The sequence below is a fragment of the Sturnira hondurensis genome, unplaced genomic scaffold (genome assembly GCF_014824575.4).
Source record: "Sturnira hondurensis isolate 20B ecotype Veracruz unplaced genomic scaffold, ASM1482457v3 Scaffold0010812, whole genome shotgun sequence".
In the NCBI taxonomy this organism is placed as follows: domain Eukaryota; kingdom Metazoa; phylum Chordata; class Mammalia; order Chiroptera; family Phyllostomidae; genus Sturnira; species Sturnira hondurensis.
In genome coordinates this window covers 2,496,194-2,522,113 of record NW_028083443.1, presented here as the reverse complement: position 1 = coordinate 2,522,113, position 25,920 = coordinate 2,496,194, and the positions used below count along the sequence as shown (strand labels likewise).

Genomic DNA, 25,920 nt, shown 5'->3' with positions numbered 1-25,920 from the left:
GATCCTGTAAATGAGGCGCCTAATGTAGGTAGGAGACCCTATAATAGGTAGCTGACATTGTATTTTAAAATTCCTTTTTAAGAAAAGTATATTTTTACCTTCATACTATTTTGTTTGGTTTTTGAACCCTTTGGCTAGAGTTACTAAAATAATGTTAAAGGACTTAAAATATAATTATCAAACGTATAAAAAATGTCCTGAGTTCAACCTATGGTAGGCATTGTGATAGTAACAAAATAACATACAATTCTGTTCCCATCCTGGAAAAAGAAATTAATTCACATGAAATCAATGGTGCCCCATAAAAGCCTCTATGTGATCAAGTGCTCGGTTGTATTTAACTGTCATTCAGTGCTGTGGGAAAAGGGAAGAGACAGATCACAGGGAAGCTCAAATTAAACATCCAAGACTGGATGGAGGCAAGATAAATACAGGTGGCGGTGCAAATGGGAGAGTGAATGGGGAAGGAGAAAAAATGGCCCCATCAGTAGGGTCTCTATAAATGATGGGAAGAAGGCTTGTATAAGAAGGTAAATTCAAATCTGAGCAAAATATTCATATTCCAAATGAATCTGTGGAGCACCCTTTTAATTCCTCATTTACATAGTTCAGTACATTGTTACTTAGCTCAGCTTTGAAGCAACTCAATATTGACCTTGCTTTCTCTCAGACAGGGAGGGTAAGTGTTGCCCTCAAAATAGCCAGATTTGGAATTAGCACTCACAACCCTAGACCATATTTCTCATTCCTTTCGCCTTACTTCTTATTGGGCTCTTTAGACCATACTTCACACTTAAAGTTCATCTTTTAAAATAGAAATTGATTTTCTACTGCTCTTATTCCGGAAGACATTGCGCGGAAGTAAGAAATTCAAGATTCTTGTCTCGCCCATGCCATTAACCAGCTGTGAAGCCAAGAACCAGCCACCTAGTCTGCAGGTGAGTTGCTTACATGACATGGTTCCTCCTGGGGCTAAAATTTCACAGATGGAACCAATAGACTGGAATACAGCAGAGCAATATCCGATGTGCATCACAGAGCCTAAATTTCTGACTTCTGTTTCATATAATCTTCAAGGCAAATTGTCAGTCTCTATTGTTTCTCCCCTCCCATAAAAAGTGAGTTCAGGAATGGGTAGGAAGAACTATTTTATGACTCTGCCTGACAAATATGATTCTGGATTTGAATGGCAATTTTCTGATGATTTTTATGTCCCCTATAGGTATCGAGTACCTGAGATGGTGGGACAATAACACTTCAGCACAGAGCAGGAAGAGAAAATAGCCCTTGCTGGAGGCGGTGAGGGAGACGTTTTAGTCCCTGGTTCACGGGTCAGTGACAAGGTTCGAGAAGAAAAGGTCCATCGCGCTCTTCCGTGTTAGGGGCGACGTGGACCTGAAGTTGAAGAACAGAACAAAAACGCAGCGAAGAGCAGCGCCCCAAACCAATCAGGTCTTAGATATCACGCGGGGTATTTAATGGAGTGGGGGGGAGTGATTCACACTAGGCAGTAAAAGTCCGTACTAACAGGTTTAATACAGATCCCCGTTCTAGTGTGGAGCCCAAGCGCGTCACCGAGTGCGTAGAAACTTGACCTTGGTTTACGCTCGTGATTTGAGAAACTCGGAACTCTGACAAATACACGGCCCCTCGGGACGCGCAGAGAACTCTGACCGCCCTCTCCTGCGGGCAGCTCCTGCTGACGGCGTCCACGCGTTGCCCCAGGGGAAAGGTTGCGGCGCAGTCGGCAGGCGCGGGAGGACTCGTGGTGATTGATGGGGAAGGGACGAATGAATAAAACTGCTGGTCTAGGGACAGCAAAGACCCCGAGTAAACCGTGTAGGCTACACGATCTGGCATTCCCTAGCGTTTCGTCAGAGCCAGACACGCCTGCAGCTGAAGGGAGGGGACGGGTCCTCTGCTCCGGGAGCAGGAGTAACGGAGCCGCCAGCCGAGCGCGTCCCGGGAAGGGGGTCTTCCCCGGTCGCTCGGCACCCGATGCACCCCATCAAGAGCTAAACGTTCTTCGTGTTGATTGAAATCAGTGATTGGACCTTGTCTTGGGGCTTCAACTTGAATTACTAGTTTGGGGTTAAAAAAAAACATTTAGACACACGAATTGAGGTTGGAATAAAGGAGGGAGTGTGAGTGGTCGAAGCCACTTGGAGGGGATAGAAGTTTGCTAATTGGATAGTCTTCCCTAGCCGGAGGGAACAGAGAAGTCTCCAGGATTTTCCGAGTCAGCCCGGGCACTGCTGCGCGCGCCAGGGAACTCCAGCGCCGGCAGCGGTGGAGTAGCGGCTGTCGCCCACCAGGAGGAGTCTGGGCATTGATAGGCAGGGCGTCCGGGTTCTCCGGGGAGCGAAATGCAGAGATTCGCAGAGGCGCTTGGCCTCTGGGTGCCTTGATTCCTCAGTCGCAAGCGTCCTTAGCCAAAACGTTTTCGCTTCCTCCCGGCATACCAAGGAACTCAGATTTGCTTCGGACACCCATCCCTCTCTCCCGGACACACCCATTTCAGAATGTCCCGCCCCACTGCGGGTCCTTTACCTCGGAGGGGTGGGAGGTGCGGGTGACGCAGCGGAGAAAAAACATTCAAAAAGCTGGCTCTGAAGTTCAGCAGACGGACTCGGGCGGGTCAGACCGGCTTGCTTACCGGCGCGCAAACTTGAGTTACTTTTGCGCGCGGATCTTAGGGGAGCCGCTGCGTTCAGACCTAGCGGTTTGCAGGGGCGTGGCTAAGGTAGCTGACCTAGTGTCCTGTCTTCCTTCCGCCGCTGATCTCCAGAGCGAAAGCTGCGGAGAGGCCACTGGACGCTCACTGGAGCAGTCAGCAGCATGCAGCCGCTGCCAAGCCTCTGCGGAGGCGCCCTGGTGGCCCTGGTCCTTGCCTGCTGCCTGGCGGAGGTCCAAGGAGAAGAGACGGGATTACCGATGGCTGGGGCCACCCCGCTACTTCTTGGGGCCAGCGAGATAACGACGCCCCCGTCTCAGCTCTCCTGGCCGACGAGGTCCAACACCAGCGTGCCCTGGTCGTCAGTACCTCCGCAGATGCCTAAAGCAAGGAAGCCGGGTAGAGGCCAGCCCCACATTCCCCGGTGCCAGGGATCCATTGAGATCAAAGAGTCTTTCAAGTACATCAACACCGTGGTGTCTTGCCTAGTGTTTGTGCTGGGCATCATCGGAAACTCCACACTGCTGAGAATCATTTACAAGAACAAGTGCATGCGGAACGGCCCCAATATCTTGATAGCCAGCCTGGCTCTGGGAGACCTGCTGCACATCATCATTGACATCCCCATCAATGTCTACAAGGTAAAGGACGCCTGCTACTGCCGCAGGAGGGGAAGGTGACTGGTTAGGGAGCAGGAAATGGGAAGGCCTTTGGGGGGAGCTTTCTTGAGAAAGTCAGTAACCACTGGAACCAAATTTCCTTCTGGTCTTCAGTAGCCCCTGCTAAGCACAGAACAATTGTAGTCCCCAGACCGACAGCATCAGCATTACTTGGGAACCTGTTAGAAATGATGCTTTACGGACCCACCTCAGACCTGCTCTGGGGTGGGACACCGTATATATAGTTTGTTTGTTTTAAAAGCCTTCCATGTGATTATGATAAATTGTGAAATGTGAGAACCACTGGTCTTGAAGAATCTTGTCCTTAGGTCCAGCTCACTGGATGCATTCTCTCTTCTCAGAGTGTGGTCCGAGAGCAGGACTTATTTCACCTGAGCTTGTTAGAACTGCTCACTAAATCGAATCTGCCTCTTAGGATACCTAAGTGACTTAAGCAAACTAATCTTGAGAAGCATTCGGACCCTGAGAGTAGAGGAGTTAAAATCTGTTTTTAGGAAATAAGGGGCCTAGAAGAAAAAGACCTGGGTGGGTAAGTAGGAGGACGCAGTTGCCCTGCTGCGAATGACTGTATCTTTCCTACTTTATATTGGAGGTCTACAACGAGCCAAGCACTGTGCATTTACTCCTTCTTAATATTACTGCAAGTTAATATTACTGCACTTTACAGATGATTAGTGGGATAATCAAGGTCTCACAATGAGTAAGAGTTGGAGGCAGGAATCAGGCGAATCTATCAGGTTCCGAAGTGATGGCTGCACCCCACAGATTACTTATGGACCAGACCAAGAGCACTCAATGTAAAGGTCTGCAAAGAGTGATATCAGTAGCTCACGGTATTATGTGAGTACCATGGGCATCAGAGAAATCAGGCATGGAGAGCAAGGCCAGGATACAAACCCCCATACTACTGGACTCCAGACAGCTTTGGAAGTCCGGACACCCCTGTGTCTCTGGGCCTCCATGTGCTCAACCCAACAATAGGCTGCTCGTGCCCACTCACTGCGGTTTTGTGATGGTAAGAAAGACTAGCCTAAGTGAAAGAGGTGGAAAATTCGAAAGAACTGAGCAAATATATAAAACTGCGTCCCCACAATGACCAGCAGTAGAACGTGGTACATAGAAACAGAACCAAAGTGTAAGGGGATAGAAATGTGGTTTGCAGATTTATCTAAAGCCAGTCCAGGACTCAGTACAGGAGAAAAAAAATGGGATGTGGGGTTGGGAAAGATCTGTAAGGGATGCTTTGACCTTGTGGCAGGAGAAATCATGATAAGGTAGGGTTTCAAGTTGCCCTTCATGAATCTGAAAATCCTAATCCAAACAGCCATGTTTTAAGGTGATTCTAGAGACTCCTGAGGTGCAGAGGTGGGCTTCCAATTACAATTCAGCTGTAGAAGGAAATACTTCCAGAAATAGGGGATAAACAGAAGAAATCCTACAATTCTGTGTGACAACTGGTGCTTTATAAACTCAAAGTTTTCTGGAAGAAGCACAGGCTGAATGGGGCCCCTTAAATACAGTCACAGTTCCATATTCTACTGGGCCAGAAGTGACCCATGTATTTCTTAAGGAGTTCCATAAACCAAGTCTTACCACTCCAGTTGGGTAGAGGAATTTCAATTCAATTCATCAAAACTGACTTCAGAAACGTCAGAGTAACCGGTTTTGTGAGAAATGTTAAAATATGTGAAATAATATCACTCTCAAAAGGGAGATTACATCTAGTTTTGCTTGACTAGCACAGAAGTTTGTAAAACATCAGTTTAGGGAGGTCCCGGTAAACCCCACAGGTCCAGCCCGGTTAGAAACCTTCCTAAATCAGCCAGCAGCTGAAGGGCTAAATGGAGCTGGGGTTGAGACATGTCTGTGTGCTGCTTTCAGGCGAGATGTAAACCAGCTCTTCCAGGTCCACACTATTTGCTTCCTCTCATCAAATTATTACACTCAGTAAGCCAAAGAATATTCGACTTCCAAGGGAGCACACAGATTACTTTCATTTCCGATTCCTTTAGGGTTTCCCTAGGGGGTTACATCCTTTTTGCCTTAAGCCATTTGCTTCAGTCTAATCCTAAACAGTGAATCCTTTTTTTACCTCTGAGATAAACAAATGAATGAGTCATTAGAGCTGGCCATCTTGCCTTCTATATTGGTCATAAAAAATTCCATCAGAAAGAATCAGGTCTCATCACTACACTTGCCGGCAATTGAATCCTACATGGTGGCCTACGGTTGACTTTCACAATCTGCATACATAGGTGTCCTGTCAGGTCTAAACTAACAATGGCTACAATCTATTATGCACTAGGTACCTGGTTTGTTTCATTGAATTACTGCAACAAAACTTGCATGGTCCCCCTCCATTTCATGGAGAAAACACCTGTTGGAGAGGTGAAGTACCTTACCCACTCACACCTCTAGGAAGTGATGAAATGAGACTTGAACCCAAGCCGTCTAGTCCTAGAACCTGTGGTCCTCTCCTTCCCCCTGCCGTGAGTGAATTCAGACCCAGCACATCTTTCTCCAACCTGGAGTATTATTATGGCTGCATCGGAGAGTGTTGGGGGGGGGGGTTGTTGTGACATACTGCCACACAGGGAAATACTGGCAAGCATTTGCTGTTTCAATTTGAATCATGTGAGGACTTCTATCTCCTGAAATCCCCTTCCAATGGTCTGGAATATGTATCCTGAAATTCCCCTCAGATGGTCTGAAGTTTATAATATTGATAATAGCTATTTACCAAAGGCTTTATTTTCCAAAACACCTAGTCTAGGACTTGTTAGAAAGCTATTTCATGTGCTAAATGATTGTGACATCATATAAGTAAGTTTTTGAAAATGGATTCAGAATTTCAGAGTAGTTAGGTATTATACGTCACAGAAAGTAATTTAAGTAAATTATGAAAGCCATTTAAATTTATTCTAAAGTGGAGGCTTGAATCCCTACACTTGTGATTTCTAATTTTTTGTGTGGGATGCTACAACTGTCTTTGAGGATCCATTTAACTATTTATATTGTATGTGATTAATATACCATATGTAATTCACATGTACATTATAATTAATATGTAACATAATACACATACATATGCACACACTCGAAGTTTCTGGGGGTTCCGGGAATTTCTGAACCAATTTGTTGGCGCATCCAGGAGCTGAGAAATGTCAGCGTGAATCTATTCCATTAATCTGGAGCTCAGTAAACCTGGAGTTCAATGAAGTAGACAACCACAAAATGTCATAAACTTTGCTGGAAGCCATAGTCCTTGATACCTCTGTATAATGGGACAGGACATCACGGGGGTGTGCTTCTGTGAGGGACTGATAGACCTTAGGAAATGCATCTGCTCTGCATCCACTCGCCCAAGGAACTTGGACTCTGGAAGCTTGTGGGTAGAGGTAGGCGGTCCTCTCACCAGGTCGCCTGTGTCAGGGAGGAAATCCTGTGTTGAAGGCCAGAGAGGTACTGTAGGACATTCAGCACAAATGTTCATGTGAACATTCCCAAAATAAAAGCCTCATTTATCCTTCTCAGCAGCACACACCAAGGTTATTACATGCCATACTGCATAAGACTTTTCCCAGAGGAAAAATGAAAAACACAATCATTCAAAGATAAGGTCATATATAATATTCTATATAGACAATAGATATATAACATTACATATAATATTACAATTATGTATTATATATTGTATGTGCATATGTATAATTATACATATAATTATGCGTAGATGTATAATATTACATATAATATTACACACACACACATATATAATAGGTACACAAGTAGATAGGTAAAGATCATTTGGTATAGTTCCTGGCAAATAGTAAGTAAATAAATTGGATGGAGGGCATATGTATGAATAAGAATGGAAATTTGTTTAGGTTTTTCTTTCAGCTTTTGCCATTATAGAGGTGACTACAAATACATCCCTGTACATATGGCTTTACACACATGTGTGACTCTATCTGAAGAGTGAATTTCTAGAACTAGAATGACTGTTCCAGTAATGAAGGATATGTGCACTTGTAATTCTGACAGATATTGTCATCTTGTGCTTCAGAGTTGTTACACTCCTAGTCTGAATCGCTATTTGATATAACATCTCCATAGAGATACACATGTATTGATGTCTGTCTCTAATTTACATATGCCAGTATTTACCTGGTCTGTATACGAGCCTGACCCAAAAGCCAGGTACATGCACAGTCTTTGATGTGAGGATGCCTCTCTCCTTGTTCGCCAGCTACTTGTACGTGTCCTTCCCGTGCCGAGTAAAATGAAGGGGGTAGCCTAGACGTTTGCCTGTTGCCTGTGAGAGCCCCTCTGAGTCCTGAGTTAGAAGCAACACCAAAGCCGCATGGGAAGCCGAAGAGCTGGGCGCACTTGTGGATGCTGTGAAAGTTTCCGTATCGTTAGTTGGTTGGTCAGCTGCTTCTCCTTGGTTTGGTATAGTGGTGATAACTCATCACGCACAGGTTGCAGGTTAAAATGAAAATTTCTCTAACTTCAGTTAACATCTCCGGAAGTTACCATTTCTTAAGCATTTGTAAATTATTTGTGGATTTGATTCAACCATTTCTCTCTCTTTGGTATAGTGGTGATAACTCATCACACACAGGTTGCAGGTTAAAATGAAAATTTCTCTAACTTCAGTTAACGTCTCCGGAAGTTACCATTTCTTAAGCATTTGTAAATTATTTGTGGATTTGATTCAACCATTTCTCTCTCTGTGCTATGCTTACATGGCTGAGTTAATAGAGTTAATTTTCAAATATAGTTTTCTTCATGTGTAAGCAAATTGCTTTTGAAAACAAATATGCTTGTAAGTTGATAAGGTAAATACTGCTATGAACATTAGTCTGATAAGGAGGCGAGTGTACTCAGATCCTTATCAAATGGTGATGGAGAGTTTATTGAAAATTAAGCTGGTGATAGATGGCTTTGCTGTTAAGACTCTGTAGGCTAGTATGAGAGGCAAGAGGCTGCCTTCGTAGCTCCAAGAGGCAAAACTGCTGATCTTTAACGTTTAACTAGTTAAGGAGGGGCTACGTCTATCATCAAAATGCCGGCAGGTTAAAATGTGGAATTGCTTCGCTGAGCCCACAAATGAGTGTGGAGTCAGGTGACCTTGGCAGGGAATCAGATATTTTCTCTTGGTGACAAAACCAAAACTCTCTCAGAACAAAGTCACCTTTCTCACTAGTCGATCTTGGACCGCCTGTAGTACTTAACACATTTGTGTGTAATTAACTAGTTTTGTAAGTTAGAGGTAAAAGTTAATGGGAAAATTATCAAGTTGAACTTTTGAAGTTATAATTTTCCAATCAGTAAACAGAAGCAGTGGTATCATTGGGTAGGGGAGTCTAATTTCTCCTAGGATAATAATACCGTTTCCAGGGCTAGTTAAGTAAATGAGATATTTTACTAATATTTTGTTAATATTTTGTGATGTTTAGCAGCAGAATAGTTTTGAACCTAAAATGGAAACTAAATGCCTTTTTTAAAAAGATTTCACTTATTTATTTTTAGAGAGAGGGGAAGGGAGGGAGAAAGAGAAGGAGAGAAATATCGATGTGCACAACATTGATGGTTGCCTCTTGTACACACCCCAGCTGGTGATGGAACCAGCACCCAGGCCTGCACCCTGACTGGGAATCAAACCAGTGACCCTTTGCTTTGCAGGATGACACCCAACCACCTGAGCCACACTGAACAGGACGGGACATAAGATATCTTTGAGATTCACTTATTTAAAGCAAGAAAAAAAATTAATCAGAAAAAATTAAGCACATTAAAGTATTATCTTTTGAAAAGTACTAATAAAGAGGAAGACTGTTACTTTGAATGACGTCAACTCCAGTAATTCAAAGAAAACAGTCCTGCCGACCTCACGTGGTACCTGCAACAGGCAACAGCAGTAAGCATGCACTGACAAGGGGTATTATACATAAGGCGTGGGATTTCTCTAACTTAAATTTTTATAGCTGTCCAGATGAAAAAAGAAGGTGGGAAGCAAGTTCCCCTTTCTGTATCAGTATAGTGGTCATAAGTGAATAGCGGGACAATAACAGAATTCATATAACCCAGAAACTCGAGACTTCATTTTTCCAACTTACGGCTTCACACGTGGATTCCCATGACAAAACCGTCGGCAAAGACCTGGCCTCAGGCACTGCAAGTCTCGTAGGTTAACTCTGGGGTACGCCTTGTGTTTGTCTTTGATCCACAGCTTGGTCTCTTCATAAATGTACGCTTCTTAAAATGTTAAGGAAACGTTTCTTTCAATACGGTAAGACTTACATATCAAAGGCTTCACATTTCTCCTTTGTTCACTTTAAATGAGTCGTTCAAGACCGAAGATATTTCCATAGCTGTGCAAGAGGATGAACTAGCCAAGGCCGTGTTGTTTCGGGGCCAAGACCCCGTGTTCTTCACCTCACAAAGAAAACCATATAAGGTTATCTCTGTGGGGCTAATATGCTATAGTCAACTGTTTTTGAAGAGACATGCCAAATGCTAATAAGTGATTAAGTGCTTTAAAGGGTGTTGACAGATAAAGCCGGAGCTGAAATAAGATTCAAGATGTAATTTATGATGTGAAACATTTTCCTTCTGTACTTGACCAAGTTAAAAAGAGGTTGGTTGTGATTGGAAGATAACTCAGTGTGGCGTCTGGGTATACCTTTGCCAACAACTTCTCTAATTTTAGACTTCTGTTCTTTTCAATGCTTTTATTGTAGAGATTTATCCTTCTTCTTTCCCTATAGATCCTCTGGTGAAAAAAGTAAAGAAACAAGAAAATGGACAAAAAGTGGTGGTAGAAGAGAGAGAGAAATGAGTTCTCGAGTCAGAAATGTACTAGCCAGGTTGACTGAACCACTACTCAAGCGGTTCTCTGTCCCTGAGCCTCACAGCCACACCCCTGCCTCTGCCTGTGGCCCTTCTCTGCCTCTCTCCTCTTTAGCTCCATCGCAGTTTCCAGAAAGGAGGAAAACTTGCTCTGGATGTTTACATTACACCCCGTCTTCTTTCTCCTCACTCAGTGTTTTCAAATTGTCTTAAAGGGCTTTTGGGTTCCTTAGCAAACTTTTCCTCTTCCTCGCTTACTACTGAGTGCCCCATGAGGTACGCCCTGAATAGAATCAAGGACTGTAGTTCAGGGTCGTGGCGTCATTGGTCTATGTCAGCAAGTCAAAAGAATCTTTCAAGAGTAGCAGAAGGCCCTCTGTTTTGTGGGGGCACCTGCAAGGGGCTCTCAGGCAGAGAGCCTCTGTCTTGCACAATGGCAGAGGGCAGTGTTCACAGTCTGCTCCGTTTAAGTGGGACTTCTGGGAGATAACCCGACGTTATATCTGACCCCCAGTTTCTGAGCCACATGACCTAATCTTTAAGTGATTAAGTCCCTTTTAATGGATGCAAGATGGAACTTGGAATTGATATTTATCCCCTAGGGCACTGGTAAAATGATTGCCAAGAAAATATTTCCTATGTCCTTGACTAGCAGCTTCCCTAAAATTCTCTCTGTATGTCTGACTACAAAAAGGAATGGATGCCCTGGCTGGTGTAGCTCAGTGGATTGAGCACAGACCTGTGAAGCAAAGGGTCACTGGTTCGATTCCCAGTCAGGGCACATGCCTGGGTTGCAGGCCAGGTTCCCAGTGGGGGACCCATGAGAGGCAACCACACATTGATGTTTCTCTCCCATTCTTTGTCCTTCCTGTCCCCTCTCTCTAAAAATAAATAAATAAATAAATATTTTTTTTTAAAAAAAGTAATGGAGCTCTGACAAGAAAATCCTTGAATGAGCCTGCCTTATGTTATTAAAATGTTAGTTCCAATGCAGGGAAACTCTTATCTCTTTCAGGAAATAAATTTACAAACAAAAGAATTCGCCCTTTTCTAGAGTTGTGAAATACAACTACTTTATTCATTCCCTCTTTTGATTTTTACTGTAAAAACATAATACCAGTCATTTGAAAGGACTTGGTCACAGTTCTCATAAGTTGGAACAGACAGCATCCTGACAAGTGAATCCTGGTTTGTCTTCATTAATACTGTTCCCATCCACCAAACTTACGACTAAAGCTCCTCACAGACCCCCCGCCCCCAGTAGAAAGTGAAAAACAGTAGGTTCTGCTTTATATCAGTCATTTCCTTGACAGGTTTGAGTAGGAGAGTGAGGGTGGAAGAAAAATTTTTGCTCTTGACCTTGTCCAGACTGCTTGGAAGGCAGAACTCCGGCAATAGACCAGCCAGCCTTCACACCTCAAGGCTCTGGTACTCCGCATCACCAAGACCTGCTCATCTTGAAGGGGGCGGGGGTGGTGGTGTGTGGAATAGTTAAGATGAAACAATACACGCCAAGTTATCTCAATTCTCAAAGGAACTTGTTTCAAATATGAGAACTGAAAAGCTCATGACGAATGTTTTGTAAGATTTCTATTTTCAGATCCAATTCATTTATTCATTGGGTCGTTCATTCACTCGTATTATTCAACAAGCATTTAAATGAGTGGCCACTGCATGCCAGGCACCATGCTAGACATTAAAACTGTAGTAGAATATTCTGAAACATATAAGCAGTTAAAACTCAGTGTTTACTCTCAATTTCAAAGAAAAAGTAAAAGAAAATGGCATATATGGTTAATGAGGTGAATGAACATTTGTTAGCATAAGATGGTTAACTTTGGAATTTTCAGACTTTTAAGGGGCTTGATTCTTTGGGGCATTAAGAGTGGTGTGCATTACATGGTTTTCTCCATTTAATTCCTCAAGAATGTGATTTTTAATTAAAAGGAGACATGAAAAATGTAAATCCCCCCAACCTGGAGAGATTTCATAGGACTCGCTTAACAATACCCTGAAAGAAAAGATACTTATTTCCTATTCATGCTATTTATCCTTTTAGAAAGTTTTTAAAAACTTTATAATCTAACACTTATTTTATAATGTAATACAAAAATAATTTATTTGGTTTTGTTGTCTTTTTTTCCTTTCTTAAACAGCTGTTCCAACATAAAATTATGAAATCATGGCCACCCTTGGATAGAAACTTTATCATCATTATGGTCATGTCTCTTTTCAATTTGGTGATTATTTATTTACTTATTTGTGTTTATTCATATGACAGACATGTGCTAGGGAAGCAATAGAAGCCTAGGACGAGAGGTCAGCACAAGCAAAGGCTGTCATTCGTCCGACACCACACTGCCTACCGGACCCAAAGTAACAAAAGCTCTCCCCGGATGAGCCATTACAATGTGAAAACCCGCATTAGTTATGGCAGTATGCCCCAACCAGTTCACATTTACTAAATGATAAGTTACAGATATTCAAACTTAATTTTAAACAGGACCTAAAAAATTAAATTATGTGTCAGGGACCTAGAAACAACAGCAAGCCCTGGTATTCTTTCTTTGATTACAGAGATTTGCTGGATTACATGCAGGATTTGTCTTCAGAATTCGGACCTTGCCCTTGAGATATCTAATTTAATGGGGTAAAGTCCAAAGGAAAAAATGAAACATAAAGAATGAAAATGTTATCACTGGGTTTAAAATTAGAGTTGTTCCCTCTTGCAATAAAGGAAATCAATGTCTTCCACAAAGAGAAGAGCTATATTGTTTGACTTCGTATTGGAAGTGTTTTGTCACTAAATAGTGAAATGATTAATGTCTAGGAATTACAAAAGCCCATAAGAACACTTTTAAATGAAATTTTAAAAAGGGCATCTTCGTTGAGAGCGATTTTTTAAATTTCACATGTTTTCCCTCACCCAGGGCTTTGTTTACCATTAAATAAGAGGTTGTTCTCCCTGCGTTTTAAAGAAGCTCCAAGCACTGTATTGCTCAGACTTTCTTGCTGAAGGTCACTAAGAGAGAGATGAGCGTCAGTGGAGGGGTGGTTTCTGCCATAGCCATCAGCCTTTTCTCCGTGTCTCCACAAAGCCTTCTGACTGGAGGGGCAGAGATCACCAAAGTCGTCCCTCTCACTACAAAATAAGAAACGTATCAGTGGTCACCCAGTCCCCCAGCTTCTGTGACCCCTGAGGACCAGCAGCATTCAGGGCTCACCTGAAACCTGAAGTCCTGAAAGCTCAAAAAGTTTGCTGCTTCCTGTCCTGCAGTTCCCTTTGTGAGGGTAGAGCAGAAAATTGCAGTCTCTCGGTTGGGATGGGCTGTCTGGCTGTCTCTGTGCAGAAGGTGAAGAAAATTGTCATAACTTTCAGTTTGTGTTTCCCCATCCTCTGTGATAACTTGGGTCAGAGGTTGAGCCGCAGGCCTCCCAGTGGTACAAAGAGCAATGATCCAGTTCCTAGACTGAGCCAAAAACAATAGAAACCACAAAACAGGGCCTGGACTCAGTACAGAGCTCATTTTCATTGGCCAGACTTCTTTCCCTTCAGTGGCCTTGCGTACTCATTCATCTTGATCCACCTGATGGCTATCCTTCTGTGATACTGATATTTGCATATTTGGAAATAGTTTGAGACAATAAAATACTTGAAAGTATCCAAATGTTTGGACATTTAATAGATAAAATAACTAGGTTGTTAGAAGAAAACTTTGACACATAGCCCCGATCATAAAAATACTAATATTGATTTTAACTCTGAACATTGTTTTGCACGACCTGCTTCTTGAAGATACTGCAGACTCCAGAATCAAGACATGTGGGTTCAAATGCGGACCTATTAAGGGAGAGGCCAAGGACAAATGTATTAGTTGTCAAGTGATGAATAGCAAATTACCCCCAAATTGAGTGGCTCGAACAATAAACACTTGCCACCTCACACCATGTCCCTGTTCAAGAGTTCAGGAGCCACTGGCTCAGGGTCTCTCGTGGAGTCAAGATATTGGCAGGGGTTGAAGTTATCTGAAGGTTTACCTAAGGCTGGAGGGTCTTTTTCACTCGCACACCAGGCACATTAGTGCACGCTCTTTTCGAGAGGCCTCAGGTCCTCGCCATGTTGGCCTGTCTGAAGAAGGCATGAGTGTCCTCCTGGTGTGGCAGCTGGCCTTCCCCAGAGTGAGTGACCCAAGAGAGAGCAAGGAGGAGGCCTTAATGCCTTTGGTGAAGTAGTCTCAGATGTCATACAGCGTCACTCTCCCCACATTTTAAGCAAATCATGAATAAGTTCAACCCACATTCAAAAAGAGGGAAATGAGACTTTGCATTTTGTAGGGAAAAGTTTTACTTTCTTTTTTTCCTTTTTCTTTTTTACCCCTGTTATATCTAGGACAATCAGTATGATGGGACAGAGTATTCTGTGGATAATTTATAGCAAGCTGCATCTGGCAGAGTCCTTGAATTGGCTGAAACCTTTTTATTTTTCTTTTTAATGCTTCCAAGGGCTATTGACAGTTATGTGAAAGCATCTTGAGTTTGTAGGACTAGAGAAATCAAGAGTTAAAGATTTTAGCTGTAGTCATAGGTAACAGGTTTAAATGATTAATGCATGTGGAAAGCTGTTATTCCAGGAACTGGAATGCATGAATAACATGACTCCAGAAGGTGGACAAGCAAGTCAACCTTTGTGCCCTAGAGGGTCTGCAAGCAGGAAGGTGGAGATGGTATCTGAGCTGCTATGTTCCAGGGAGGGACTGTCTGTCTGTCCCTGGTACAGATAAAGAATTATTGGTCAGCAGATAACGAAATACTAGGAAAACCTCCAGAGGACGGAAACTCTTATCTCAATTAACCTTTTATCCAAACCCCTTACCTACCCCTTTCTTTTCCTTATAAAGGTCAGCTTGAGATGAGATGTTAAGATGGATTTTAGGGTGCATAACCCACTGTTGAATCTGGCATCTGAGTAAAGTGCCCATAAAGATTCAATTCTTGTCTCTCCTTATTGGTTCTGGTAGTGACAAGCCACACAAATGCCACCATTTCCAGTTTCAGTAGCTGGTTCAGACCTGAGGTACTCTGAGTCTTCCCTATTTTAGTAGGGAAGACTTTTCACATGATAAACCTCTTTGAGTTTGCTGACTCCTTGCACCTGACATCTAACCCATCAACAAGTCCTACTGGTTCTACCTTCAAACAGCATCCGGTCTCTAACCCATTCTCCTCAGCTCCAGGGCACCTCAGGGTCCAGCTCAAACCCAAGCTCTCATCCAAGCTTCCTTTCTTGACCCCTCATAAATGTTACATTGATTTTTTAGAGTGAATCAATGTCTTTTTTTAATACTGCTAGAGTGATTTTTTTAAAAAAAACATAAATAAGATTACTGTTTCCTTTTTAAGAAAACTTGCAATGGATTTCTGAAAGAAAGAAAGAAAGAGAGAAAAGTCAAACATTTTTCTCTACAACTTCATTTCCTAGACACTTGGTCTGGGTCACTCCACTACAGCCTCAGTGGAATTCTTCCTGCCCTCTTAGCTTACCCAGCTTATTTTGACCCCAGGGCATTTGCACTGGCTCTTTCCTCTGTCCAGACTGTTCTTTGTGTGGCTTACTTTCTTATTTTAGTCGCATTCTACTCAGATGTTGCCTCTTCAGAGAGACCTTGCTCAGAGGCCTAAGAGAAAGCACTCAGGACTCCACCAAACTCCCTTAGTAGGAGGACACTCCCTGTGTGACAACCTATTAAATATTTATGTGGTTTTTGTTTGCCTCCCTCACTACACTGTAAGCCCCATGAGAACAGGGAGTTCAAGTTGTTCACTGCTATGATGTGCACCCTGGACTCAGAACAGTGTGTGGCACCTGATGGATACTCAGTAAATGTTTGTGGAGGGAATGCACAAACAAGCAGTTATGTGTTAATTGATGAGTCCAGAAATCACAAGACAGAGGCTCTAGTCTGACCCACAGATATATTTTGTTAATATAATGTTATCTGATAATATTCTTTAAATTTAACTTAGTTGACAACTTTTACAAATAAATTATGACAGTTCATATAAAAATGTTCACTTTCGGTTAAAAACCACGAGATTTTTGTATCTGGAGTCCTTTGGCAAAAAGCATGTCATGTTTACTAGCAGCTGCTCCTTTTAGACAGCGTTTGTCCCAGACCCCACCATTCCCTATTATCTTCCTAATACCGATGACTTTCTTATACTCAGCTCCCTTTACTCCTCTGTATTACCTGGGTAGCCCTTTTGGCCTTCAGGACCCTAGAATAAGCATATTTATGGAAAATGTGCCAATATTTATCCTCCATGTCAGTGTAATTTTTCATGTATGACATAAAGGAAACTGGTCCCATGTTGGATTTCCCACTTATATTCATACTGAGACATACATTTCAAACTTTGTGGCTATTCTGCTTATAGAGCAATCATCCAGCTTGACAAACTCCACAAAGAATTTTCACTAATGAAAGAAAGGAAAGACTCAATTGTGTTTCAAAATAGTTTTCACTTTTGGAAGGTTATTTTTTAAAACATTAAAAAAACACACAGATTTCAAATATTTTTCTTTATTTTCAAAACCTCATGAATATTCGATCCAGATGTTTACCTAAAGTGATTCATCTACCAGTGTGGGGCACACCCAGTTGTCCTAAGAAAGAAAATAACTGAGCCTAACAATAAATGGCTACATAATGGAAAGTCAAATGAAGAGAAATATGTATGTTATATATATTACAAACACACATGTATGTATTATAGCAAGAACTATGTCTGTTTGCTCGTTGTATAACCAGTGCCCATACATGTTGGGGGCTGGAATATATATTTAAGCCTCTGTTATGAGTCAGGAAGTATATCAGGCAGATGCAGAGCCCACATTCTGGCATATATTCCAGGAGTGTCAGACACAAAACCCAAACAAAGCAAACCAGTAAATGTTACAGTATAAGCGATAGGAGTGGGTAAGCACCATAGACAAAAAGGAAGGTGGAGTAAGGTAAGGGAAATGGGAAGGCCTGACTGGTCACCGTTCTTAGTGTGGTCAGGGTAGATCCTGTTGAAAAGATGAAATTCGAGCAAGATGGGAAGGAGGCAAGGGAATTTGCCTACCGGCTCCGTGGGGAAAGATCCTGTCAGGATAGGGAAAGGTCTAGAGTAAAGTCTGAAGGCTGGAGTGTGCCTAGTGTGTTCCAGAAGCAACGTGCATCTCGGTCAAGCTACTGGGCAGCCAAGTAAGTTGACTAAAGTAAAGAATTACTTCTCCATAGGAGTACTCTTCCTAGCTAAGGAACATGATCATCTATTTTTAATGAAGCTATATTTTGATTTGGCCATGACCTGACCGTTGGAGACTCCATAACATAGTAAGTGACGTTCTCAACACTTCAGGTTCAGTTTTGTAAGGGGAGCTTCAGGGACTGACCCCAGTCGGCCCCGTGGTGAAGATCCCACCCTAAGCTACTACAGATGGGTAACAAAGTCATGAGCTGGCTGCATTTTCACTATTCCCAATATATTCTCCTGTTTCATATATTGAACACTGGTGCTTTTCAAAGGAGTAGTCCAGGAGGAGAAGAATAAGAACTGAAATGTGTTATCTTCCTCTGCATGTGAATTGCTCTCCACTAAGTAATGCAGTTCAGAGGGTGCCTTGTGAAAATCTCCCTAACAGAACTTCACCTTCATGTCTCCTCCATGCAGCTCCTCGCCCAGGACTGGCCCTTTGGAGTTGAGATGTGTAAACTGGTGCCTTTCATACAGAAGGCCTCCGTGGGAATCACGGTGCTGAGTCTGTGTGCTCTGAGTATTGACAGGTGAGAGAGTGTGTGTTTAAATCAGCTATATCCCGAACACTTTACTAGTGATTGCTACGTTACTTAGAAAATAAACTATGTGATTCAACAAAACCAGGCCCTGCCAGCTTGACAAAGCATCTTATGTCACTCTGCAGATATCGGGCCGTGGCCTCATGGAGTCGGATTAAAGGAATCGGAGTTCCGAAATGGACCGCAGTAGAAATCGTTTTAATTTGGGTGGTCTCTGTGGTCCTGGCCATCCCTGAGGCCGTGGCTTTTGATATGATCACCACTGACTACAATGGAAATAGTCTGAGAATCTGCATGCTTCATCCCGTTCAGAAAAGTGCCTTCATGCAGGTAAATTTTACTTCCCCCCTTTCCTGTTCTTCCCTTATAAATATTTAGCTATTTCTCTTCTGATGTCCCCTTCTTGGAGCCTATTGATTTATGACTGTCTTTGGCATAAATTAAGAGTGTGGGTCCCAGGACTGCAGGATCAACAGTGACTAATGACCTAAGCTGCAATAAGCAGGGCCCCCCGCTCCTCCAAGAATGCCCTGGCACTCAGGGATACAGACAAACCAGGTTCACATGAGAGAACGAATCTGAATTTACAGCTTTTCTACTCAAATCCCCACAAAGACTGACAGCTACTTCATTTTCTACATAAAACAACACAGCAGAGGGAGTAGCTAGTCCAGGGATTTAGCAATGAGAAGTCACCCAGGTGTGGATGGATTCCGAATGGGAGGTCGTCCTCTCTCTAAAGGGAAAGCTGCCATTGCAGCAACGCAGCTTTCACCTTGACAATTTATTCGAGGACATTTAATTCAGCGATAGGAAAAGAAGAGCAATGCTGGTCATCAGAAGTTAGATCCCAAGTGCAAAAAGCTCATTCCAACACAATGGGTGATGAGGAGTTAATGCAAAGGGGCTCATCTTAGGGTCACCAATGATTATTTCCCATTTCACACATCAGAAGACTATATCAAACTTTATGAAGGACATGTATGATGGCAATCAAAAGAACAAAGAGGGACATTAATGTGAAATTGAGAATGAAATTGCTTTTTCTCATTTCTTATCAGCTCCCACTCAGATATACATGGAGCAACAATTTAAAAACAAACACAGAAAAGGTATAAGAGAAAAGGCACATGTCTTAAGCAACTTTGATTTTTTAATTGATAGGTTAGATTTATACATTACTGAGCTAACATACTGAGATTAACATAGACCTTTTTGGTATGTGTTCTTTCCATGAAATAAATGTGTTAAAAGGTGAAAATTTCTTTTAAACACTACAATGTCTTTATACCAAATATATCATAAAAAGAATGGCTTCAAGATAACTAGTTTATGTGAAGATAAAAATATCTGAATTGCCAAATATTGTAAATTTTATCTGATTAAATTTTAAGGTATATTTATAGCACATTGCTTTGGAGAATTGAAATGCCTTTTAGGAAAAGTTTGTATTATTTAGTATAAGTATTTAATTATTTGTTCAGTAGGTATGATCTGAAAGATTCTATATAGTGCTTATAAAATGGATCTACTTTAGAATATAATTACTCCATGATGAATTGTTATAACCATTTGTCATATAAGAGTTTCTGACAGAGGACTATTAATCACAAATCTCTCTCCCCCCATAGTTTTATAAGACAGCTAAGGATTGGTGGCTCTTCAGCTTCTATTTCTGCTTGCCACTGGCCATCACTGCATTTTTTTATACCCTGATGACCTGTGAAATGTTGAGAAAAAAGAGCGGCATGCAAATTGCTTTAAATGATCACTTAAAGCAGGTAAGAACGTAGAAATATTGGCTAACTCATGATTACAATTATGATTATAATAACAAAGGCATTATGATGGTAAATTAAAGTTGCTTTAAACCAGAACATATCTCCTTTTCTTTTTTTAAAATATATATATATTTTTTATTCACTTACCTTTAGAGGGGAAGGGAAGGAAAGAGGGAGAGAAATATCAATGTATGGTTGCCTCTCGTGAGTCCCCTGCTGGCAACTGGCCTGCAACCCAGGCATGTGTCCTGACTGGGAATCGAACCTGTGATTGTGTGGTTCGCAGGCCCGTGCTCAATCCACTGAGTTATGCCAGCCAGGACCATATCTCCTTTTCTTGCTCTGGTATTTTTTACATTATATATCTAGACATAGTCTATATAATCTAAGGTATCTAGAAAGAGCCATTACTTTTTAAAGGTGAATCTCTAGTCATTTTAGTTTTAATTCACACTAACTATTCAGTGTAAAGCTCAGTGTCCTGAATTTTTACAAATACCACTGACTTTCTGTAAACAATGTTGCCTATTCTGTGTGGGAAAGAAGAGAACACCGTGATTATGCATCCTTCCCGAGTCTGACTGTGGTTTGCTTTCAGAGACGGGAAGTGGCCAAAACAGTCTTCTGCCTGGTCCTTGTCTTTGCCCTCTGTTGGCTTCCCCTTCACCTCAGCAGGATTTTGAAGCTCACTCTGTATGATCAGACTGATCCCAAAAGATGTGAACTCTTGAGGTAAGAAAAGTAAAATAGAGATAGCTTTGTAAATAAATGTCATGCAGCCGTTTTCCATTGATCCCTTTTATAGGCAGGAGCAGGGAGTGCCATTTTTCTGACTCGTAAGCCATTAAGGATCATAAGCAATTAAGATCCCCATTTTTTTACCTTCACTCCTATTTCAAAGGAAGGAGTAGAGGGAACTTGGGAGGAACCTGGGAGTAAATAGCGAGACAGAATTGTCCAGATAAATGAGTGGCATGCTTGAAAATATCAGGTCTGATTCTTCTTTGCACATGGTAAACCTTTTTTTTTTTAGCCAGACACAGCACTTCTAAATAAAATTTTGTTTTAAAGAAGAGGATTGAGCATGGTGTAGGGGAGAGTGTGTGGCATGACAGGGAGAAAGAAAGGAGAGAGAGAGAGAGAAAGAGAGAGAGAGAGAAAGCATTACCAGAAAAGATCATTAATAAAGTCAAAACCATTGGATACGGTAATTTTTTTCTTCACACAAAGGTCTGTAAAGAATACATGCTCAGAACAGCATATTTTTCAGAGACGTGTCTTGATTTATATTTTGCAGCTTTTTGTTGGTGTTGGACTACATCGGCATCAACATGGCCTCCCTGAATTCCTGTATTAACCCAATAGCTCTGTATTTGGTGAGCAAAAGATTCAAAAATTGCTTTAAGGTAAGAAAGTATTTCAAAATAAAAAGGTCTTCTTAATCTGGCATCCAATATGTCCCTTCCATCTATTATTATTTCTATCTGTCCAAACTATTAATATTTCTATCTGTCCAGAGAGCTCTAGTAAATTTACAGTTTTCCCTTCCATTACACCATGGATGACTTTTTAAAAATATGACTTTTGTTCACAAATCACTGTAATTCATTTCTGTCTATAAATCTTAGTCAACCAGTCTTTACTGCTTCAACCTCTCAGTAATAAAATTAGTAGTTTTTACTTTTAGAATCGCTTATACAATTAATAAAATTTATAAGCACTGATGTCTGATAGACATTAGATGATGAATAAGAGCTAAAGATAAATTAAATATGCTGGCCTTGTTTTGGGTAGATTTTGGACTATGCATTTCAATTTGAATTATAACCACATTAATCTCTTTTTCACATGGACATGAGAATGGCCAGTCAAAGAAATTTAATTCAGGTCTCATCTCCTCTTTTCCCATTTCTTAGCAGAGATGTGCTTTTCAATGTGGAATGTGTCTAGTTATTCCTCATTCATCTGCCTACATTGTAACATTCTTACATCCATCTACTCGTTCCTTCAGTGATCCAATGTACAAAAATATATCTCCTCCCCTTCTCTCAGGATGATCCATCTGTTCCTGGTGGTTCATTATTGGAAAGCCAAGAAATTAGCTTCCCTGTAAACTGTAATGCAGTCTATAAACTTCTTTGCCCACTCATAAACTCACAGAGTTTAGAGCTGGAACGTTAGAAGAGAACATTCATCTAGATCAACACTCATTTTACAGAGTGGAAAACAGTGGGCCTCCCATTTTTTATACATATAGATTCTCAGAAAACAAACAGAATGAAAGAGGTTTGAATTTTTTAAAATCCAAGAAAAAAAATAGATCAATAACATGGAAACACTTACATACTTTATAACCTTATTATGTAACAGTATTGAATGAGATTAGCATGTGGCTGAAAAAACTGGCAATGTAATATTAAATTCATTGATAGGGAAAGATGTCTATAACACCGTCAAGTGTGAGAAAACAGGATAGGAAGTAGTATATATAGTACGGTTTTATTAAAATTAATTACACATACTTCCACACACATGTTCATGTGTAGTCACATGTATATGTGCATGGTGATAGTTCTTTTGTAGAAAAATGTCTTGATTTACATATTTATAAAATGTTAAGAGCATTTCTCAAGGAGTCAAGGTCAAATATCAAGAATTAAGAGTGGCTTTCTCATTGAGCGCGGACCTGCGAACCAGAGGATCGCGGTTCGATTCCCAGCCAGGGCACATGCCTGGGTTGCAGGCTGGTTCCCTGCAGGCCAACTCCCAGCAGGGGACACATGAAAGGCAACCATACATTGATATTTCTCTCCCTCTCTCCTTCCTCTCTGAAGATAAATAAAAAAAAAATAGAGTGGCTTTCTCTTTAAATTTTAACTAAAAGTTAAGGAATTTTAATTACATATATTTTTTTTCTGTGTTCTCGTTAAAAAATCATAATCATGTGCTGCTTATGTGATTGTATGGCTTTAAGGGGAAAAATAAGAGAGCATAGGCAGAACGTGGCCCTAGAACTCCCAATTGTGCAAAGAAAGTGGGAACCCTAGAGAGCAGGAGGAGTCGTGACAGGGGAGCCGATGTAAATACCTAAGGAGCACCTTTGTTTCCTACAGTCCTGCTTATGCTGCTGGTGCCAGTCATTTGAAGAGAAACAATCTTTGGAGGAAAAGCAGTCGTGCTTGAAGTTCAAAGCTAATGAGCACGGATATGACAACTTCCGTTCCAGTAATAAATATAGCTCGTCTTGAAGGAAGGAATATTCACTTAAATTTCATGTTCTCCCCTGTGGACAGAAGTCATCAAAGCCAAGAGGCATTTGCCAAAAAGAAGACAAACTGTATGTTGGCACAAAACAATGTAAGAATTTAAGAGTGACCATTTAGTTACACGTGACATTTTTGTAAGCTGTGTGCAGACTGAGAAGAAAAGCAGTGACAATTACGAAAGCTTCCTTGTGAAAGCACTTAGTTTTTGTCGGCATTTCAATGTAGCTCTACATGACTTCCAGTATGTTCATACATTACTTACATTTAATATAGATCTCACTTAGAATTTCTATTAAAGAGGCTTATTTTTAAATTAATGTGAATCTAACATCAAGGAAAAATGGGTCACTGTAAAACTGAATTTTTAAATGAAGTTTAAATCACTTTAAAATTTTTAAAAATCCTATTAAAAATTCTTATGAATAGTGTCACACCTTTGGATACAAAATGTATAAGCAGTTTAGCTGGTGTATTTTTTTTTTACATTAGAGACATTTAAATGATTAGAAGGGCATATCAGAGAGAGGGATCAAACTTTTTTAAAAAACCATTTCATTTTCTACATTCAGAAAATATCCCATGCTTTGTGGCAGAAGGAGAGAGAAAGCTCAGAATGCTGTGCCAAAAGACTGCATTCTCCCACTTTGAAATCTCCCACTTAAGTACTCTGCAAAGAAAATGCTACCTATAATGTTTTTCAGGAGTATTAAAACATTCCTCCTTTAGTATCACTATTGTGGTTTAAACACTACTTGTTCAGTTTTCTCATCTGTAAATACTTCGCCACAACAGCACAGCATGTAGGTGATTAAACCGAGGGCAGGTCCCAGGGCTCCTGCCTTTGCCGGGGGGGATGCTGGTAGCCCCACCACCGACAGAATGTGAGTTGCCTGGAGCAACGTTCACATGGCAAAGGAAAGGTCAGCATCGCTCCCACCCATGCTGTCGTTAAAATGCTCCTTGGCCTATGTATAATAGGATAGTTAAAATACTGTTTTTTAAGATCACACTAATTAGGCAATTTAACAGCTACCCATAAAGCTTATTACTAATTTTTATATTATTTTTGAGAGTAACTAATAGAAATAAGTTCTTGACATGGTGCTTTTCTGTCACAGGCAAAATGTTTTTTGAGATGGTAAGAACCTCTTACTTTGTGCATCCTTGCCTAATTCTTTCATCTCCCTAGCAAAGTGCCTTGAGTTAACTTGGGGCGAGATGTGTGTGAAAGTGCAAGAGAAAATGGAAGAGGGAGGAAGTGAGGTGGGGGGGTGGGAGGAAACCCACGGGGACAGATTCCCATTCTTAGCCTGACACTCGTCATTGCCCCGTCACATCAATGCAAAAGTTCCTGGTGCTGTTCCAGCAAACACAGAGCAGGGTTCTCAGAGTGACTTCGGGGACAAATTGGGCCCAAGAGCTTTCACTCACTCTTAAAATATAACAGAGTTTCTCCTTCTTTTTCTTTTGCTAACCCTTTTGCTAACAACAAGCTAGCGACGTCATTTTCTACCAGCATGTGTTAGACGCTACAGTAAACCAAATCCAACAATGTGACCAAAATGAAAGGACAATAATTAATTCGCCTGTCACATGGACTCTATTTGCCACCCCCCTCACAGCTCGTTCATTCATTTCTTCCCCATCCCTGTTTCAGTTGCCTGTCATCCCAAGAGATATTTCAAACTTTGGGTTTTAAGCAAAAATCAAAAATATATATTAAACTAATATTTTTATAGTTTGTTAATATATTTGTATTTCTATTTAAGTTTTAGCTCTTTTTTTCATCATGTACTGGGTTTGGGTTTTTCCCCCTCATTTTCATCCTGAATACTTTATCTTTCTCCACGTCAGAATTGAGGTCATCTTGCCAAATTTTGAAACTGTGCATAGAGTATACACATGTACTATTTATCATGAAATTGCGTTCAGAAGCTTTTCTAAAAATGTTTGGTTCAAACTTTTAGCATTCTGATAAAGGTTGATAAGAAACAAGTGTAATTTCTTGGCATAATTAAGATCAAGATAGGAAAAGGTACCAATGTTTAATGTTAAAACACATTTCCTAGTATTAAGAACTACACAATATAGCAGCAGACAAAAATAGTGTTAACATGGATGTTAAAAGGTAAAATACTTATAAACAATTGTAGCCTATGTTCTCCTTTATACATTACTAATAGGGTTCGTGTTCAAACACCTTTCAGTACTGACAGCTTACATATGGCCAAAAGAATATAGTTTATAGCAAAACATATGTATGCTGTAGCTAACTTTATAAAATTGTAATGATCATGTAAAATAATTATATATTTTGTTGTTCTGTGGTCACTTAAAGTGGCAACTTCTATAGTCATGGATTCCTTATTATGCAAACAAAGTCAATAAAAATTTAAATTGTTAAAAAAAAAAGACCAGCTTGTTTTTCATTGTGTGGGCAATAACTTATTAAATACTAAATGAATAAGTGTTTAAAGGAAATACAAATATTACAAGTAGACAAAATATTTATGTTAAATATACTATTATCAAGAAACTATTAAAGTTTTTCGATTTAAATGCCAAATTTCTGGTCTCTGTGCTGCATTGTTGTTATATTCTATTTGTTGCAAAGAACCAGGTATACATACAGACATTCAGGTTTCCAAAGTTGATTACCTGGCTGATCGTTTCCAATGGCCCTTCATTCTGTCTTTCTCTGGTTGCCTGCTTTTGGAACACTTGATTGTTTAATCACTTTGCACTATAGGTCAAAGGGTAAAGGTTGAAATGAGATTTCATGTCCATTCATTTTATTTCACCAGCTCCTTTTGAGTCTTCGCT

The 25,920-nt window shown here is 40.8% G+C and overlaps 1 protein-coding gene across 1 annotated transcript; it reads left to right on the top strand.

Moving 5' to 3' along the window:
* The first annotated feature begins 2,645 nt into the window (after positions 1-2,645).
* On the top strand, positions 2,646-25,509 carry EDNRB (endothelin receptor type B). Its single transcript, XM_037059381.1, has 7 exons — positions 2,646-3,315; positions 17,926-18,038; positions 18,176-18,380; positions 19,682-19,831; positions 20,430-20,563; positions 21,129-21,237; positions 22,945-25,509. The coding sequence occupies exons 1-7, from the start codon at positions 2,839-2,841 to the stop codon at positions 23,077-23,079; spliced, it is 1,323 nt and encodes a 440-aa protein (XP_036915276.1). The 5' UTR covers positions 2,646-2,838; the 3' UTR covers positions 23,080-25,509.
* Positions 25,510-25,920: the final 411 nt, after the last annotated feature.